Source organism: Antedon bifida, chromosome 5 (genome assembly GCF_963402885.1).
Source record: "Antedon bifida chromosome 5, ecAntBifi1.1, whole genome shotgun sequence".
NCBI lineage: Eukaryota > Metazoa > Echinodermata > Crinoidea > Comatulida > Antedonidae > Antedon > Antedon bifida.
In genome coordinates this window covers 1,503,215-1,523,313 of record NC_136230.1, presented here as the reverse complement: position 1 = coordinate 1,523,313, position 20,099 = coordinate 1,503,215, and the positions used below count along the sequence as shown (strand labels likewise).

General features: G+C 31.3%; 1 protein-coding gene across 2 annotated transcripts in view; it reads right to left on the bottom strand.

Moving 5' to 3' along the window:
* LOC144843784 (FERM, ARHGEF and pleckstrin domain-containing protein 1-like) overlaps nt 1–20,099 on the bottom strand; it is a 60,147-nt gene that overhangs the window by 31,041 nt on the left and 9,007 nt on the right. For both annotated transcript variants that reach the window (XM_078700725.1, XM_078700727.1), the window contains exons 3-4: nt 14,025–14,129; nt 12,068–12,110 (exon numbers count right to left, since the gene is read on the bottom strand). In XM_078700725.1, the coding sequence (XP_078556851.1) occupies nt 12,068–12,110; nt 14,025–14,129 (148 nt within the window). The remainder of the gene's footprint in view (nt 1–12,067; nt 12,111–14,024; nt 14,130–20,099) is intronic.

The window sequence follows — 20,099 nt, the reverse complement described above, 5'->3', positions numbered from 1 at the left end:
ATTATTCTACATTCTTACGAAGTTTGTTTTGTATGAAAACAGTAAAACTAAGCATGCTTTAAAGACCGAAATTAAAACCCTTATTAAACTGTAGTTTAATAAGGTCTGAAAGCTGTACAAACTTTAGAAAATTATAACAATAGAATATAATTAATTATACTGAACAACATACATAAAAGTGGAGGGCAGAAAACTGACCAAAAATGGTTATATATAGCAAATTCAGTATAAATCTAAATATGAAATTCTATACAAATATACTTGGTTCTATTTTGTTGTTGTCATATACTCAGTATAATAACTACTGTGCGATTGTCATACTTATAATAAGCCAACATTTCCAACTTTAGTTTAAATACTTATCTCTCCTGGGAGGCAGACTGAACTAAGCTAAACATTATGAAACTAAGGGACAACCTCGACAATAAATATTAAACAAAAATACTATTACAACACAATATATTAAAAAAAATAATAATCCTTATCTTTTTTAAAAACACCCTTTTATTGTACATATATATTCAATCATTTAAAATAGATGAAAGAAATAGATTTTGATTGAAATGTTGCTCAAATATGAAATCTGATTTATAATATAAATGAAATAATTTGGAATACCTTTACAGGGATCACCCACTGTTATCAATGAGTAAATTTGATTTGAAAAGAAATGCAAATAAAATGAACTTTGTTATCTATTCTTTTTTTATACTTTCTAAAGTTTAACAACTGTATTGTATTCATTATGCTAGCATAAAGATTAAGTAAGATAGCTATATCTTTGCAATACTGCCAACATCTAAATCCAGGTATGTTGCTACCTACAACACAATAGCTTTGTTAAGCTCTGTCTACATTATCAAACTAGTTTGATAATAACAAAAGTGTGTTCTCAAATATGGTAGTGATATGACATCATCATGTCCATATAAGGGCACATCACATTTTTTTTGTCACATCACATACAGTTTGATAGTGTAGACATAGCTTAAGATTTTAAATTAATGGCAATCCTGGACTTTTAAAACATACATTTGTTTCACGCTCATACAGTAAAATGACAAAAATATTTGTCTGTGCCAACAATTATCTAATATCAACAATTATAGCAATACAAAAATATATTAACCCTACATCATAAATGATACAACACATTCTAGTTGACCTCTGACCTCGCTAAGCTATAGTGAGGTCAAACAGATTTCCTAGGCTTACTATGTCTGCTTGTGTAACATTCTTAACTACTATTCATGCTTTTATCAGTATTATATAATTTCAATGACAGCTCTGTTTAAAAGCCTCAACATATCCAGACCAATGTTAGCATTAAAATAGTCAACACATTTAGTGGTGTATGGTTGCTATAAAATAGTTGTTATGATGATAAATGGTAAAGCCTGTTGGAAACTTTCTAATACTTTATTGATGATATTTGGTACAGGTCAATCGGGTAGCTCTTTATTATAGGTCTACAGAATGTTAGGGAAAAAGCTACTCCTGTTAAAAGCAAGTATTAAACTCTGTCCACACCATCAAACTAGTGATGTGCCCAAATAAGGTAGTTGATATGCCCAAATATGGTAGTAATATGACATCATCGTGTACAATATGGGCACATCACATTTTTTTGTCACATAAAGTTTGATAGAGTCTGTGTAGATAGAGCATTAGACAATGTTATTGTCAGGATACAGTACAAAAAAAAAACAGGACTTGGCTAACACCACTATACAAACAAATCCAAATGTTGTTCGTCGTATGACAAACTCTATTTTACTTTAAGTTCAAAAAGATAAAGTGAAGAAGCACGAGGATTAGAGAAAAATGAGGAACAAGATAAGAAGTGGAGAGATAAAAGACATAAAGAAAGAATGATTATAATAGAAAGATTATTGATAAATCAGTATGTGGAGCATCATTAAAACTCCTTCGAATAGAGTGTAAATAGAAATATGGAAGATATGAAAAAGTAGAATAGAAAGATTATAGATAAAGCATTATGAACCATATATTAAAGTCAGTTAAAGGGGGGTTCCGGGTTTAAAATGAATAGCAAAAAATGTAAAATATATTTGTTTGTCTCTTAAACGGTAAAAGTTTCAATTTATATAAGCGCCCAGTGAAGCAGAACGAAGGCTGTGAAATGAGGCCAGATTACAAGTGCAGCTACGGCAAAATCACACTGTGGTTACAGAATAGGAAATTCGTGAAATGGTCAATCTTCCGACGACTCGTTATCATTAACCATGTCAATTACTTTTGTAAAATTATACTTATCTGATGTAATTTTAGTCGGTCTTCCCATTTATAAAGTCAATTTTTTATGAAAATCCATCAAAACAGTGAAAAATTAGATATGTTTGCACTTTACGTTTGCCGATTTTCGCACTGACTTAGGGAAAGCTTTCAAAATCAATGAAGCGTAACGTATACATTCCTGAGCGAGGAGAGCGAGACGACGATACACGTGCTCACTCTCTGCCCATGCCTGGCATCGTCACGTGATAAGCAGATACAATATACAATACCAAACTGGTCGGGTCGAGTATACCCCGTCTATAATCACAACATGAACGATGTACAGTATTTGATTGAAGGTCGACTCGACCTACCGGAATGGTATAGATAATATAGCTCGAATATTTGTAAACATAAGTATTGCTAATTTTAACAAGTGTAGCCTATAGTAAAAGGCCTGGTAGTATCAATTCGCATAGGGTCTACTACACTAGCTAGCTCAATTTTTAACTGGGCCGGATCGGCTAGGTCTCCTTCCTACTACCTGGTCTACTTGCTTGATGCAGTATCCGCTTTTTTGGAGAGTAAACTAGGCCTATTTTAGGGACACCATACGTGCGGAAGGCGATCGGACCTCGTTTTGCCTCAATATTTACAGCCGATTTTGTAGAACGTTTTAGGCTTAGATTGTTTAGGAGTTTGGTTGATAGGATGGGTGTGGAATCCACTGAGTTTTGTTATTTATGGGCCAATCGTTTAGTAGTAGGCTAGCTAGGCCCATGATGGCCCCAATGTTTTAATGTAGCCATCGTGGCATGGAATCCCTAGTCAGAAATGGCTCTCACCCATGAATAAAATGATTTAGGCTAGGCCTAGCCTAGTACGTGAAGCCGATATACGATCTGTACTATTATTCGAGGTATAAAAATACTGTAGTATAATTTATGACTCCGTAAATCTGTACTACTAGTAAATTTTGTATTTCATTAAATGTCAAATAAATATATTATATGCTACTACTGTTATTATTACACTTATTATTTCACAATGATCGGGTGGTCGTCGTTTGACAGGGGAGAGAGCTAGAGATGCAAGTTGACACAACGTATAAGCTTGACGTCGCGAGTTTGGAAATCCACTGATGACGTGATTTTGTGAATATCTCATGAATATTAATGAGCTTCCCTAAGCTGCTGAAAAACAGACTTTCCATGAATTTACCCTAAAATGTATATAAAATTTAATTTTTTTAATTTCTCGTTATTACTTCTTCATTCTGACATGTCTATATTGTTATAATATTTTTTATTTAATAAATAAACGATATTTAAAAGCAATTTTAAACCCAGAATCCCCCTTTAAACAACTTGGAATAGAGTAAAAATAGACATCAAAATGCTGATTACTGTTCTCATGATTGATGGAAGGATTAAATAATTCTCACTTGGTTTATTTGAATAAATGAAAATTTCTTTCTCGTGAAATTCTTATTTGAAGAATAAACCTGTATCAATCATGATTCATTAAGATTTTTGATCCAATTCTTCAAAAGTGAATTTATAAATACTGTCAACTCTCAATCAGTCACAATTATAGCAAGCTTTGAAACCTGTAAAGCCAGGATTATAATGTAGAATATATTGCATGGTGAAATCAAATGAGAATCCATTCTCACTTCTGAGTACGATCAAAGCATATTGTTTGAAACGTCGAGAAACTCAACAGTTCTTTTCAGAACTAATGTACATGGTATACCGCAAACTTGATATCAACAATGTAGAATTATGTTATGTAGATAACCTAGTATACTGTAGTAGTATATATTGCTTGATCTACCGTAGGTGTGCAGGGCAGAGGTTGGTATAGTTACCCCACCCAGCTTAAAGCTTATTTTAAGGCCTAGCAAATATCTCAATCACAACTATGGGTGAGCCATGAAACACCTGACCTGGTTTAATGTTACAATGTTGCTATATTTAAATTATATGTTATAAAGAGAATCCTAGTACTGTAGTAGTATAGATTACTTGATCTACTATAATTGTGCAGGGCAGTCACCCCACCTAAAAACCTTCCACCCAGCTTAAAGCACATTTTAAGGCCTTGAAAATATCTCAATCACAACCATGGAAGAAACACCTGAACTGAGCTTTGGTTTTTTGGTATAAACAATATGTTGTTATTATATATTTAAATCATTTACTCCAAAAAGGTCCTTCTCTGGAATAAACCTACATTTTATAAGACAAATTTGCAAAAGTATTTTACAGTAAGCACACAGAACAATTTTTTTTGCACTATTGGGTTCCTTTCATACAGCATAATCAATGCTTTATTTATTTAAAAACAAGTTTGTATCATCTATATAAAGGTTGTTTTCCCAGCACAAGGTCATATAGCAGACACTCATTCTACTTTTAACAAACTATTTTGTAACACTATGTTGGAAATTGTAAAAAAAGACAATACAAGTTGAGAATAACAAAGGACTTGCACAAAGCATAGAATCAAAGTATGCTGACTAACAGACAATTGATGGTACAGAAACAACAATTAGTTAACAGTTTCATTTTTTAACTAAAGAGAACTAGTAAGCACAGTAAACATGGTAATGTCATAATCTAATCATGGAATAATGCTCACTAGCATTTGGTATTTTTTTCCTAAAGCTCTGTCTACACTATCAAACTTTATGTGACAACAAAATGTGATGTGCCCATGGACATGATGATGTCATATCACTACCATATTTACGAATATCACTACCATATTTGGGCACATCTCACTTTTTTGTCAGCGCTTGTTAGTGTAGACAGAGCTTTAGAGATGTTTTAAAGATTTTGAGATTATTTGATCTAGATTAAAGATTTAAAAGATTATAAATGTAAATAGTATAGTGCCCTCAATACAATAAGCTAACATCAGTTTTAATTAAACTTAATTAATTAATTTTTATAATTCATAAATTCTTGTATCGCTCTAAAAAAATAGTTTAAATTATACTTTAAATTGTATTTCCATTTGAAGGGTCAAGCATTTGAAAGTACAACATTTTCTTATACAAATTTTGTTACAAGAAATTTGCAGAAGTACTGAAACTTGAAAGTATTAGGAAAGATATGCTTAAATAAAACATTGCCTACAGCAATGCCGTGACTGATCTATTATGCTAATGAAATTTATACATATTGTTCTGTGTGTCTGGTAATATTTTCAATAAAGCTAAATGATCTCTTGGTATTTATTCAAGTATCTTTCTTATGATAAACAATCAAAATGAGCAGTTTACTTTACTGGTCGATTTACACAGACGAGCAGTAACGGTAAAATAAGTATAGAATCTATGGGACAAGTTACGCGTTTTCCGCTTACCGTTACCGTTTGTCTGTGTAAATTGTCCTTAATAGTCTGTCGTAAACAGAGCATGATGAATTTAAATGAAGAGGAGTTTATATAAATATAGAATCTATTTTATTCATTATGAAACACTCGGGATAGATACAGATTCTACGTGGGACAAGTTACGTGTTTTCCGCTTACCGTTACCGCTCGTCTGTGTAAATTGGCCTTTAAGTCTGTCGTAAACAGAGCATGATGAATTCAAACGAAGAGGAGTTTATGTATAAAACATGATAGCAGTGCAGCTTATGACTAATGAAACCATCATAGTCCAGTGAAAATAGTGTTTACAAATTACAGTAAGCAATCTATGTATGCCACCAAATGATGTCTCAAAATGATGTCAGTTCAACGTATTAATAGATTTAATTCATCCGAGTTATTTCAAATGCATGACGATCAAACAAACAAGTTATCATTAATTTGTCCTAATAATCTACCAAGCATAATTTGGTTTCAATATTCTACTATCATAGACTTTGAACATCTACTTTGATGGTAGATGCAACAAGATAATGTTGGCAGAAAATGATCAAAAGAACTGTGCTTTGAGCTTTGTCTACACTATCAAACTTTATGTGACAACAAAATGTGATGTGCCCATATATGGACATGATGATGTTATATCACTATCATATATAAGCATATCACTACCATATTTAAGCATATCATTACCATATTTGGTCACATCACACTTCTTTTTGTCAAACTAGTTTGATAGTGTAGACAGAGCTTTAAAAAGTGTGGAAAAAACAAGGTAACAACATAGATTGACCCTTGTTTGTTTCACATGAAAGAGTCCCTTTAATAAGTGTCCCTTTTAATAAGTGTTCCTTTTAATAAGTGTTCCTTTAATAAGTGTCCTTTTAATAAGTGTCCCTTTAATAAGTGTCCCTTTAATAAGTGTCCCTTTAATAAGTGTCCCTTTAATAAGTGTCCCAAAGAAGGGGTTATCCTTTTCCCAATTAAACTGGTGCATGCTGCACTGTATAGAGCCAGCATTTATAAATTATATACAGAAACAATAAATTATCCAAATGATTGTAGTTTTTGTGGGAACCATCAATCAGAATTGAAACATGTTTGCTTGATAAATTACTTGCAAAGAAGTGTCCACAACTTTTACAGTAAAACTTGGCGACTGTTGTGTGTAGAATTTGTACTTCACTTTTAAGTGCATTTCAACAGGCAATTTAGTAAAGGAAGTAGAGTAAAATGTATGAATATACAGTAATCATTATCTGCAAGATCATTTACTGTCAAGCACAATATAACAGTCATTCTATCAAGTCCAAATAGGAGGGTCAATGAAGGATATTATTTTAGGAGTTTAGGAGACAGAGACCTTCTCGAAAACATGGTCCCCACTTTTACGAAACGACCTAGGTGCAACTCAAGTGTAGTTGACCAATCACAAGCGATAGTTTGGATGATCCATCGTGTCGTGATTGGTCAAATTAGTTACGCCACACTTGCGATTCGTCCAAGTGGGAGCTAAGCTTTAAGGATGGGGTTGAAGATGGTCTAGCAAGTACCATTATCCAAAAGGGGTGCTATACCTCTTCTTTCCTTATCTCTTTGGAGATAGGCTATTGTCAGTTTATTCGGGTAAGCTAGGAACGCAATAGCCTGTGTGAAACCCTTGAATTACATTGACAGCAAGCATAGACATAAACAGACGTAATGTGTATCACACATTTCCAAAGCAATTTGTAGATATAGTTCAGGAACATGGTGTTAGCACTTACAATAAATAAGTAGGTCCATTAGCAACAAGGTCAACAAAAGTATCTCCATAAAGAAAAAGCATCAAGATCCCTGTTATCTACTAAAGTCAACTTGAAGAAGCATATTGGACATTCTTGCATGCATCTTTACATGAGAGACAACTGATTCGCAGAATTGAATAAAACAAGATATTCTATCAATTTCTAGACTAGATTTGAACTGGTCACTTTGACGAAAAAAAAGATCCTGACAATCACAAGGGTTATCCGCAACAAAAGTGTTTAAAAAAAATGAGTTAAAAAATATATATTAACACAAACAGGGCTCAAAATTCAACCTAACAGATATTTGCTAGTACTAGCCGTTGCAATTTCTAGTTGAAAATGTAAACACATTTTAGCTGATCTAAATTTTTTTTTAAATACAGTACTATCAAAGTAATTAAAAACTTTTTAGTCTAACAGACTTGATTGTCAATATTCTATTTTTTGCTGTAGTTAATTATTTAATTTACTAAAACATGATTTGTTGGGTTAACCATTTTGGTTGTTGTTGACAACTACGGTAGCAAAGGTTTGTAGTTGATAAAAAAAAGTGCATTTCACCATTTATATCAACAGAGATATCAATGACTAAATTTAATTACTTTATTATATACAAATTCTGAGATTTTTGTATTGCAATATCTTTTATAAATAATACAATACATTTTTATAATGGTATTAATATCATCATCAGGTGCTTAATTATATTTGAAAATGGCTCTTAATGTCAAGCGCTAATATAAGTGATAAAATATATTAAAACGAAAGTAATTTAAAATGAAATGTTTTGTCAAAGAATGTTATAAAATGGATGGTAAATTGATGGGATTGTTATGATTGCTTTCTCAACATGAATTTACCATTAGTTGCTATGGCGATTAAGATATCGTCGTTATTAATCACAATTGCTATGCAACAATCAGGAACGGTGTATGGATTGTTGAAACAGATAATACCTAATGGAATAATGTTTTAGAATAAGACATACTGTACATACATTGGTTGCCGATTTAAGTTCAGACACCCCAAACTCTATATATATGAGATTTTTTTAAATCATCAATTTAAAATAGGGTGGGTAGCAAGAAGATAGAATAGCAAAATTCTCTTCCATCTTTTTTACTTACGGACTAAGAAAATTATTAATTTTTAATAATTGTCATAGTTTGTTTTAAAATAAATAAGAGGGTGGGTAGCAAGAAGACAGAACAGCAAAATGCTCTTCCATCTTTTTAACTTACTCCTAGGAAAATTATTAACTTTTAATAATTGTAATAGTTCGTTTGGCAATTCTCCAAATACATTACTAGCAAGGACAATTTTGAGATTACATACTTATCCTTTGGGCTTGCTTGGTTGTGCAATAAATTATTTCTTCAGAAGCAGCAAAGATATAAATCAGTAATATATAAATTCATAACTTTCTATTGTGCTATTTCTAACTGGGTGTTCCTTCTATCAAGATGTTTATCTATTTATAACAAAGAGTATATACAAAGTGCAGACTGATATGGTTCAATTCTTTCTTCTTTACCTATCTACTCAGGTCTATTCATTTAAAGACAAAAATATCAGTATTTAGTATGTGTTTAGACACTAGTGGTACACCATGTAATAATTGCACAATGATAGTGAGGCAGTAAGGGCTGTACAAACAGCCATGCAATAAACGCTGTTGGGTTAAGTCATTAAATGCACAATGTTGAAATGATAGCTGGGGTCTTAATAGCTCACTTACAGTACTAATTGCGTACAGGAATGCTTAGGATAAAATGTTAAAGCCTTGTTCGCACTGGACTTAAAAAATGGTAAATCTGTAAATGTGACCATTGTTGGCACATAATTTTAAGCAGCTTTATCAAAATTTAATTGTGACATAAAAAAATGTTTAGATTGGACTTTCCTTGGTAACCGGCGACTCCAAAACGATTGAGGTTTAAGCGTTTTTTTTATTGAAAACAATTAAAGACAATTTACATATTTTCACAAGTTTGCGATTACTCACAAGGTATTCAATTTCAAGGTCATCATAAATATCATTTTTCATAGAGACAACAAATGAATAAAACCGATTAATATTCGGACAAATGAAAGTCAAATGATATTTCATATCTGATCTAAAAATAACCGCAGATGAGTCATACAATTTAAGACTTACAGACATTCATGATAAGTTCAATATTTTCTTTATTGCTTTACGTACATGGCGGTATCCTTTAGATCATGATTTACTTGAAGTCTATCATGGCTTTTTTATCCTACTAATATTATTTTATAATGCATTAAGACTTTTCAAATGAAAATCTAACGATTATGGCCTCCGATAAATCCGCAATTGATTTAATTTTTTCGTCATCAATGATTTTTCGTGATCAAACATTATGTTAAATGATCTAGTTAGGTAGCGATATATCCATGATGCAGTATTAATTGTTCACTAGCCCAAACGGCAAGTGAAAAGATGGCTAGCCCCCGGTGGTTTTGATAGACGCTAGGCTAATATGAATCGAGACAGACAATTTATACACCTGTATGAATTCTAAATTGTTATAATTTTATTTAATTTATGATGTGATTAAAATTCCGTCGCCAGTCTGTCCGTCCAACACCTGTCAGTAAAACTTAATGTACAATAATGCGTCAACGTCCAGATTATTTTTCAACTGAATAATTCTGCATAATATCGAGCAATATATTGTGTAACTTATTTTCAACAACAAATTCTTTTTTCAAAAAAACAGAAAATGTTTGTTCTCCACCTAGGTGTTATAAAATATAAATACCAAAGTGTCCCCTTAAGAGTATCCCCACCCCCTTACCCCCTGATTAGAGATGTCCCAAAGCAGGGGTAATGTATGTTTTCACACCATCGCCAACCCCAATTAAGGGGACAATCTTATTAAGGAAACACTTTTATGGGTTCCAAAGGTGTCTCATTTAATAGGGGTTCTGCTGTACTGTAATTTGGAGGACCACATGTGATAAAAAACAATGTCAATTTTCTTCTATTAATACATTACTGAGATTGCAATCGTATTTATGATGCCGGTTCTACTATCAGGAAATAATTTACCTATAAAAATAACAAAGAATAGCAGAAAAATAGACAATCACCACCCTGGGCGAAAAAATTTATAAGGTATAAAGTTCAAGTTCAAAGGTCAGAAGCATGGAACAATTGTGTGCATTATGATATGTTGCAAAGTGCTCACAATGTACAGTGTGTAAAGTCATATCATATTATATAGGAAAACATGGTAGTTGTTGTCTAGTTGTAAGAAAATATACTAAGACATGGTTCTTATTGTGCTCTATAGCTCTGTCTACTAGTTTGACAAAAAAAGTGTGATGTGTCCAAATATGATAGTGATGCTGAAATATGGTAGTGATATGACATCATCATGTCCATATATGGGCACATCACAATTTGTTGAACTACATGAAGTTTGATAGTGTAGACATATCTTAAAGAATCTTAAACGTTGAAAAGACTGACAGTTTGTTGGCATTTAAAAATTATTCTTGCCTGGAAATCATGGTGTTTTACTTTGTGGATAAAACCTATTTAATATCATTCAATTTCTGTCAGAATTGTTACAAATTGTATATGGGGTACTACATTAAATTATACAGACTTAGCAGTCCTACTTTTTAAACCATAATGCGTAGAGGAGTAGACACTCCATTTTGAAATCATACATTTCTTCAATTTTAAATTGATTGTTCAACATGACATACTTTTATGTTTCTCGTACTGAAACCTAATTTAATTTTGTGAATTAATTTGAATATTGGGTTTAGTTTATAAGGAGGCTTGAGTTTGAACTCTATTGTATAACAACTTTGAAGGATAATTTTTGCCTTGAAAAAGAATCTTTTGGTGTCCTGTAATCTACTTGAAAATTGATGCTTGAAAACTATCAGTGATAAAGAAAACCAACAGCACATTAACTCCTACTTCAAATGCAATTAAATGAGGTTTTTAATCTAGACTGGTATTATCTGTCACAATACAAAGAGATCCTTTATCTCTGTTAACTGACCATGATAGGTATGTTCACATGTAAATAATACTTCATGATCAGTTACTCATGATCAAGGATTACATAGTGAGATTGGCCAAAATTCTCAAATTTAACATTTAATTAAGCAACAGTTAAAGTGAAAATGAATTGGTTAACTGACCATAATAGGTATGTTCACATGTAAATAATACATCATGATCAGTTACTCATGATCAAGGATTAAACTGTACATACATAGTGAGATTGACCAACATTTTCAAATTTAACATAATTAAGCAACAGTTAAATTAATTGGTTTACTGACCATAATAGGTATGTTCACATGAAAATAATACATCATGATCAGTTACTCATGATCAGTTACTCATGATCAGTTACTCATGATCAAGGATTAAACCGTACATAGTGTAATTTACCAACATTTTCAAATTTAACATATTAAGGAAGCAACAGTTAAATTAATTGGTTTACTGACCATAATAGGTATGTTCACATGTAAATAATACATCATGATCAGTTACTCATGATCAAGGATTTCAAAGTATATTGACTTAGTTCTCAAAACATAATTAATTAACCAACACTGAACAGTAAAAGTGAAAATTAATTTAAAATCACCAACACACAACGTACCTGCCAGTTGTTTTATAATCATCTTCTCACTGTCCAGCCACGTCTGCAAAATATCAAATTATTATAATTTAATAAACACTGCACTTTTATACTCCTCTTTCCGAGTATTCTATCTGTTATATTAATCAGTAGTTTTAGTATAATTTTTTAATGCACTCAATGTAATATATCACTTCCAATTTGCTTTAAAAAAAAAGTAAAACAATGAAATTACTAAATAGAATCTCTGGTCTTATGCTTTGCAAAGTTTTACACATTTAAATTTGTTAATACATTTTAAGTAAGTCTAATAAATTAGAACTCTCTTTAAACCAGACACCATTGGGCTAGCCTAATAATATGTCTGTTTTTTTGTAGTAGTCTAGTATTCTGAATGTAAAAAAGAAATTGGGACATTATGGACCTCAAGAAAAGTCTGGATTTGGGAGTGTTTCTGGTGTTCATAGAATTCGGGATTGGGAGAGCTAACTGTAATCAAACAGGTTTAAAAAAAAATATAATTAGCTGACTTTTTCCTTTTTTTCCCCTATATTCCATGAAATTATCAAAAATTTGCTATGTCTCCAACGAAGCAATTCACATTAATTAATTCAACTTGTTAAATAATTAATTTCTTACAAAAAATGTAATCAAATTTCATGTTTGTGAATTAATCTGGTCATAAATCCTAGAGTGTTTATTCAAATTATATTTGAATTGACCAATCACAAGTGACCGTTGAAATAATCCATTGCTTTTGATTGGTTGCATCCTAGTGGGAACCAAGCATAAACCTATATTTCATTGAGTCAAGCGCTTTGGTCAAGTTTATAGTGTGACAGGGTAGTCGAGATCAATTCAAATAATATTTATCAGGAAGAGCCTAGGTATGACAAGGGGTTAGATAAATAGCTAGAGGTTCTGTTATTACGCAATAACAAGTAAACGCATTCATTACACATTGGTGTTATAATTAATAACAATACTATTGATTTAAACATTGATTTTAGAAAAAGGAGAGAAATTTATTAATTTTATTATTTACTAAATTTCTAAAAATATGTATGTCGATGTTTAAACTAATTCCTATTTCAAAAGAAAATGGCCAAAAAAAAATGGCTTTAATGTTGAATAATGTTGATTTAATTTTTACCCCATTTTTTATATATTCATATTTTCAAAATATTTTTCAATTCATTTTCATTTATTATATTTCATAATAATCCCAACATAGTAAATTAAAACTTTGTTTATATTATCACCCGGGGGCCTCATCAACTGAAACATTAGGTTACGAACATTAATGTGTCCATAAATGTTAAAGCTGGTGGTAAATAATATAGTTGAAAAGGATGGTGACTCATTAAGTAATTAATTTTTAATTATGTGGAAATTAAACGAAATGTCAGAGTCCTTGTTATTGTATTAAAATTACGGTTTACTTCAATATCCATATCCTGTTTGTCTGTTTGTCCTTTGTATAATTATATAAGAAATATGAAATTATGTACCATCAGCTTGAATGCCCAGTACATACAGTATTACTAAACTGGGAATGCATTACAGAATTCTTTTGACTAAAAGTAACTATCATAAGTTAATAGCAAACTATAGATAATATTTATCATAAATTGGGTAATACCATTGTCTTTAGAGGGGTGTAATTTCAAAGTTATTTTCTATTCTCTATAGGGCAATGGTGATGTCGGTTTATCCATGTGAAATAGGCATGTACTGTAATAGTTCTATTGTAAAACTAAAACCATTTGTTCTATTTGTAAATAACCATATAAGGAAGAACTTTACTTTTTCAAGTGCAAAATGTTTACGGCTTACATGCTTCATTTACAGGCCTCTTCAAAACTCTCTTCTTTATAATAAAGATAAGATATAAAGATTTGAAAGCCAGTTATTATTGAACAAACAAATCTAGCACTTGTCACAACGCTACTTGAAATAATAGAAAAGTTATACTCACCGGCACATCGTCTCGCGAGTAAAATTGAAGTCCGAAGTAATCACTTTCTAGCAGATTGAGACTCTGACAACATGCTTCTAGCAGGTCTACACCAAGCGCATGTGACTAAAGAGAGAAAGCAAAGATATAATGTGTTACAACATAGCCTGTTATTGGGTTATTTGTAACAGGTATCAATAGTGCTACGTGTGTTGTCTGGCTAATTAATGAAAAAGAGAAAATAATGTGTTGAAAAAACAGGTCTTTATTTTAGTTATGTATACACGACAGTTTAGCAATGCTTTGTATGTGTGTTATGGTGGTAATAACAAAAAGGAGAAAATAATGTGTTTTAAAAACTGTTTAGCAGCTATTTGTACTGTATATTATCAGTTTAAAATGATGTGTAAATGATGTGTATGTGTGTTATGTGTTTGCTAATGAAATGAAAGAGTATCATAAATAATGATAATCCATATTTGTAAACTTGGCATAAAAAAGGATTATTTCTTTTATTGTCTAGTAAGTAGAAATTATTGAAAATGTTACTAGAAACACAATTTGGAATGAATGTTTAATATGTGAGAACAGAGTGATTTAACTCCACTGGTCACTAAATAAATAGTTAATGGAAGACAAAAATGAGAATTTAAAAAAAAATTTAATGAAAATATTCCTTGAAATCTCAGTACAAGTGCCTTGAATTGGTCACAGACTTTATAAATATATTGATTCAAACATTGTATTTTTGGCAAAACAATTTCAACAAAATTTATTCATAGCCAAAAAATACATAAATTTGCAAAAATCAAATAATTCGAACAATACACTACTACCGTACACACATGTCGCAATCAGCATTACAAAACAATCCTGCTACAGGCATGTAAAAACATTTTGCATTGTTTATTGGACTTGCGCAAGTAATTTGTTGAGGGTATCCCTTAACAGTTTTTTCTAGAACAATACAAGCATATCCCTTAAAACCTAGCTTTGCCAACCATCCCCCCTGTGCTTTGCTCATCCTAAAATAAGCAAGCTGGATGCCATGGTATAATTCCCAACAATTCACACTCAATCAGTGGGAAAGCCACTTCGCGTTTTGACCGTTAAATCGTGTAAAATCGACTTACTTCCGCATTGACGATTTTGAAGCGCCACCTATCGTTGAAAACTGAAACCACGATTTTTCGTCGCCTAGCAAATAAGTGCTGTTTTATTTTAAGCTCTCATGAATATTTAAGAACCGCCCAACATTACCTATGGTAAAAGCATTTCCTAATAAGTATAATTGGATAACCAATCGGTTTCCTTTAAAAAAACCGAAGCTAATACAATACATTCGGCGACTGAAGTCGGGACTCGTGAAATTTATAAATGTGGTACGATTTGACTACTGTTTTGTTGTTCATTTTCTGAATAGTCGGAGGTGCGTCCCAACAAATTAAAAAAATTATAATCAATTGTTTTATCAAGAATAATATTAGTTTAATCGAGTATGATATATTTCTATCCTGTTCAAAATTTGTTGGTGTATTCTCAGGCCTCGAAAGGTAGGTACATTTTCTAGCTGTGAGCGTGGTTCCGGCAACGCGAGACACGTGTGTCAGTATAGGCGATAGCGAGATGTGTGTTGTACTGTGTTGATACTGATTCTATAGTCGTTAAGTTGTACTGATTACGAGTATCATTGGTCCTGGCCGGCCTAGCCTGGTGATCTGATCCCCACCAAAAATACTTTTTTTCAATCAGTATTAATATTATTATTTTATTTTTCATTTATTATTTGATTTATTAGGCTCAATAGATGCCTAGCTAGGCTACTAGTAGGCCTAGGCCTAGATTTATATAAATAATAATAGTAAATACTGTAATTTAAATAATATAATAAAATACAGCCCCCATTTTACTTTTTAGGCCATCATATAATAATTATATATACAACCAGACATTAACATTTTTATTTAATAATATTTATTATTTTTTCTGACACTTTCAGGAATCGTTGATGATGCAGAGTTCTTCGTCTTTGTGACTTCAAATTGAGAGTGAAGTGGATAAAAAGATGACACCGGTACCTACCGACATTGTCACTCATAGTTACCCAAACTATAATTTAATAATTTAAAACAAAATGTTGAATTACAAATATATGTATGTTGCAGAGGATTTAGATGAATTACAATACAAATGTTTTATGTTGAATGCAAACCTACTACACTATACTCTGTAAATTATGTTATTATTGTCATGTGGTAGACCTTAAAAATTAAATATTTATTGTATGTTAGGCCTATATTATATTTTATTAATACTGTATTACTATTAGTTTGTATTATACAGTCTAGTACTAGGCTAGTTTGTACATGTTTTTACCAAAAAAAATGAATAAATAATTTGTTATTCAATCTAATTGCTTGTTTGTTCATCAATAACAAAACAATTGTAAGCAAGTATATAACAGTTCTTGTTAGCCGCTTATTTCAGGTCATATTATTAATATTAGCTAGGCTCGACGCGCCCGATCACAACGTCACTAAGTGACTTTCCGCCCCTGGAACAATCGCTCGCTAAATAGGGCTAGGCCTCGGACTCGTATAAAAGCTATTATAATAGTTATGATAAATATTCCTCAAATAAAATGTATATTGTGATAAATAAACAAGTAATAATATACGTTGTATTGGAATGTATTTATTTATATGAATTCTTATACGCGGACAATTATAAACATCGCGTATATCGTTCGCTATAAATAAATTCATAAATACGATGACGATGTGTTTACAAAATGGCGGTTTCGCTAGTTTTCGATGGAACAAATAGAGGTACCTTTAGTTTGAATAGTCGGAGCTGCATCCCAACCACCGAATTTTGTATCTTAATATCGTATTCTGTAGATTATTAATTTTTCTAACAGGGATTTTAAATTCAGGACTGTTCAATTTTTCTAAATATTTTATTTTAACGATTTTCTAGGGTACAATTTCGGAAAATAGACATTGGTTGATTTTGCCGTTAAATTACAGATTATCGTTTTCTTCAAATACATTTAATTTTACATGACAATATATTAAAACCATTTATGAATTTATTTCACTAACAATATTTTTCCGATAATCAGCTAAATTTACAAATATTGTGTTTTTCCAACACCCTAAAATTTAGCAATTTTGAACTAAATTAGAAAAGTAGGGCGCCCTCTCCGAGTCGAAATTTGACACGATTTGTCGACTGGCTTTCCCACTGCAATTATTACTATATGAAAACACTAGTTAACTCATATTAAATGAAAATGAAATTTTAAATGTAAGACTATAATGAGATGAATAATCAATAGAAAAACTCATAAAAAAAATTATACTTATTAATAGATAATCATAAAATGCATTTGAATATTGATATTGATAATTAATTTGTTTTTTAATAATTATTTTTAAGGAATATTCACAAATAATAATCTATTGATAAGATTAAACTATTTTTAGTTTTAGGAATCATTAGTTTTTGCTTATTTTTCAAATCCTATGTAAATTTGTGTTGAAATATGAATTGAACGAAAATATGAATATTTAATGAGAGTCGTACAGAAAGGATTTGGGTCACATATCCTGGTAAACAAAATTATTTATCACTAGGCTGTACGATAATTGAAAACTGTATAATTGAAATTATATAGGTCAACACAAATAACAAGGTCGCAAAAACTGGATTATTGTTACATGCATAATAGACAAGAATAATGGGTCATGTTTATGCAATTTTATTAATCAATAGATTACATATTAATTTATGCAATAATAATACAGGAATAACACAATGTACTTTGGACGTCATCTTTATATTGCGACTTTTGTAATGTTCCACATTTCTCAATCTGATTATAAAGTACAGAAGATTTTCAAAACATTGTGGGCAAGCAGAACTGTGTTGTTCTTTAAAAGACAGTGGAGGATCCAAGAAATTGGAAAAGAAGGAGGACGGGGTGGGTGTGGTTGGTTAAAATGTGAAATTAAGAGCTGGACTTCTAACCTTAATCTTTTGCATTTTAATTTCCATAAATTTAGTGGATGTGATGGGGGGGGGGGGCTTATGAAAGCTGTTTTTGTAGAATAAAGGGTGGCCTAACAAAGTGCCCACTGAATATGTGTTACAGTATCCATGTGTTCTCAAAACATATTTCTCCTTTTCATATATTTTCGTTTTTTCATAGCATTCTAAAGTGGGAGGTTCTAGTAGTACCATACAATGTTCTTGATCTAAAATTCTTTTGTTTTGTTTTATCTACTTGTCTTATTCATAATGGATGAATGAGAATTAAAATGAGTCACAGAATGGTTGAAAGCAACGAGTGATTCATCATTAAAGACAATGGCGGTCTAATTTGTAAATTAAAAGTTTAATGAACTCAGGCCTGCAATCAACTATATTTATACTACAGTGGGTATGGATTCATCAAATATAGAAGTATTAATAAATAAGCCTAGAGGCATCATACATTAGTCAAACTATAGACTAATGTACAAACTAAAAGATGTTTTATTTATATATTTTATTTAAAGATGTATATTATTACTGCAATTTAGCTCTTTATTCTGCAAAAGTCATAATACTGGTTTTTATTTATTTAAATAATCAAATTAATTAATTATATTTCACCATGCGGTTTAGAATTCATGTTCTGTGCCTGTTGTGTTTTATATAAATATACACACAATGATCAATTTATCTATCAGTTTTCACGTATTTTCTAAAGTATAAACGAGGTCTATCATCATACCCTCATAAATTACTGTAAATCCTGACTAAATATCAATGATACACTGTAGTACAGTACAGTATGTATGTTGTTTATGCATTCAAACTATAGCATTCCTACCCTTTGCATCCTATTTTTAGCAAGGCATGAACTCTGTGTCAAAATAAAAAGGTCACCAATACAACAAGTAAATTAGTAAAATATTATAAACCTGTCAACACGATCATTAAGGATTTCATCTTAAAGCCCTTTATGTTCACGTTCCTTTAACGTTCGTGATTTTTGTGAAATGGCGAAAATTACAGGTGTGCAAAGATAAAGGTTTAAGGATTTTGTATACAGTGGATAATTCATAAATAAGTAATTAAAGAACTTAGTTAAGTGAATGCAAGTACTGTAATGTTTAGAATTATGTTCTAATTTTCATTTAAGTAATGGTTAGAGGCACTACATTATTCAGTAAAATATAACATACAGTAGTAAGTTACAGTAGTAGTAGTACAAGTAATAGTTAGTATAATATTGGTTAATTTTTTTTTAAATCCCTATAAATCTTTTCTGAATATTCCATTAAAATTGAATTAAATGCAATGGTTTTTTTACTAACTCGATATTGCTGGATTTTATTCAAATAGTAACCAAACTCTAATACCCATTTAAGTACACACCCAGTGTGTACAAGATTAATGTCCTTTTTACATACACTTTAGCCTAAAGGTAAGGTGCCAACACTTTCACTATAGCCATATTGTAACCTCTAGGTCAAAGGTTACAAATATCTATTTGAAAGTTAAATCTTAAATTACTGTCAGTGTCCAGTTGAAAAAGTATTAATATCAGATATTGATTTTGACAACTAATTCTTCAGCTTGAATTGGTTCAATTAAAAACGGCTGTAATAGTATTATTATTAACAAGCTCTTAATTTACACTAATTAAAACATAATTTAATCACCATTCGATATTAAGCCTGAGTGATAGACATCTACTATAAAATCATGGTACACCGATACCTGTCATTAGATGTTTATAACGACACCTCTACAGTACACTATGTGGTAGATCACAAGCAGTACTGTACAGTCCCACTCCAGCAAGAAATTTCTTTTGGTCATATATGAAATTGCACTGCAATTCGGAATGTCTTGTCCAGAGGTGGATCCAGAATTATATGGATTAGGGGGAGGGCTAAAACGATCTGTCGGGTTGCAGAAAAATTAAAATACTGTAGTCATTATTTTAAATTTAGAGGTGGGGAAGGGGGAAGGGCTAAAGCCTGTTTTGCTCCCGCCTAAATCCGCGCCTGTTGTCTAGCATTGACCCAGACATTAGGGTTT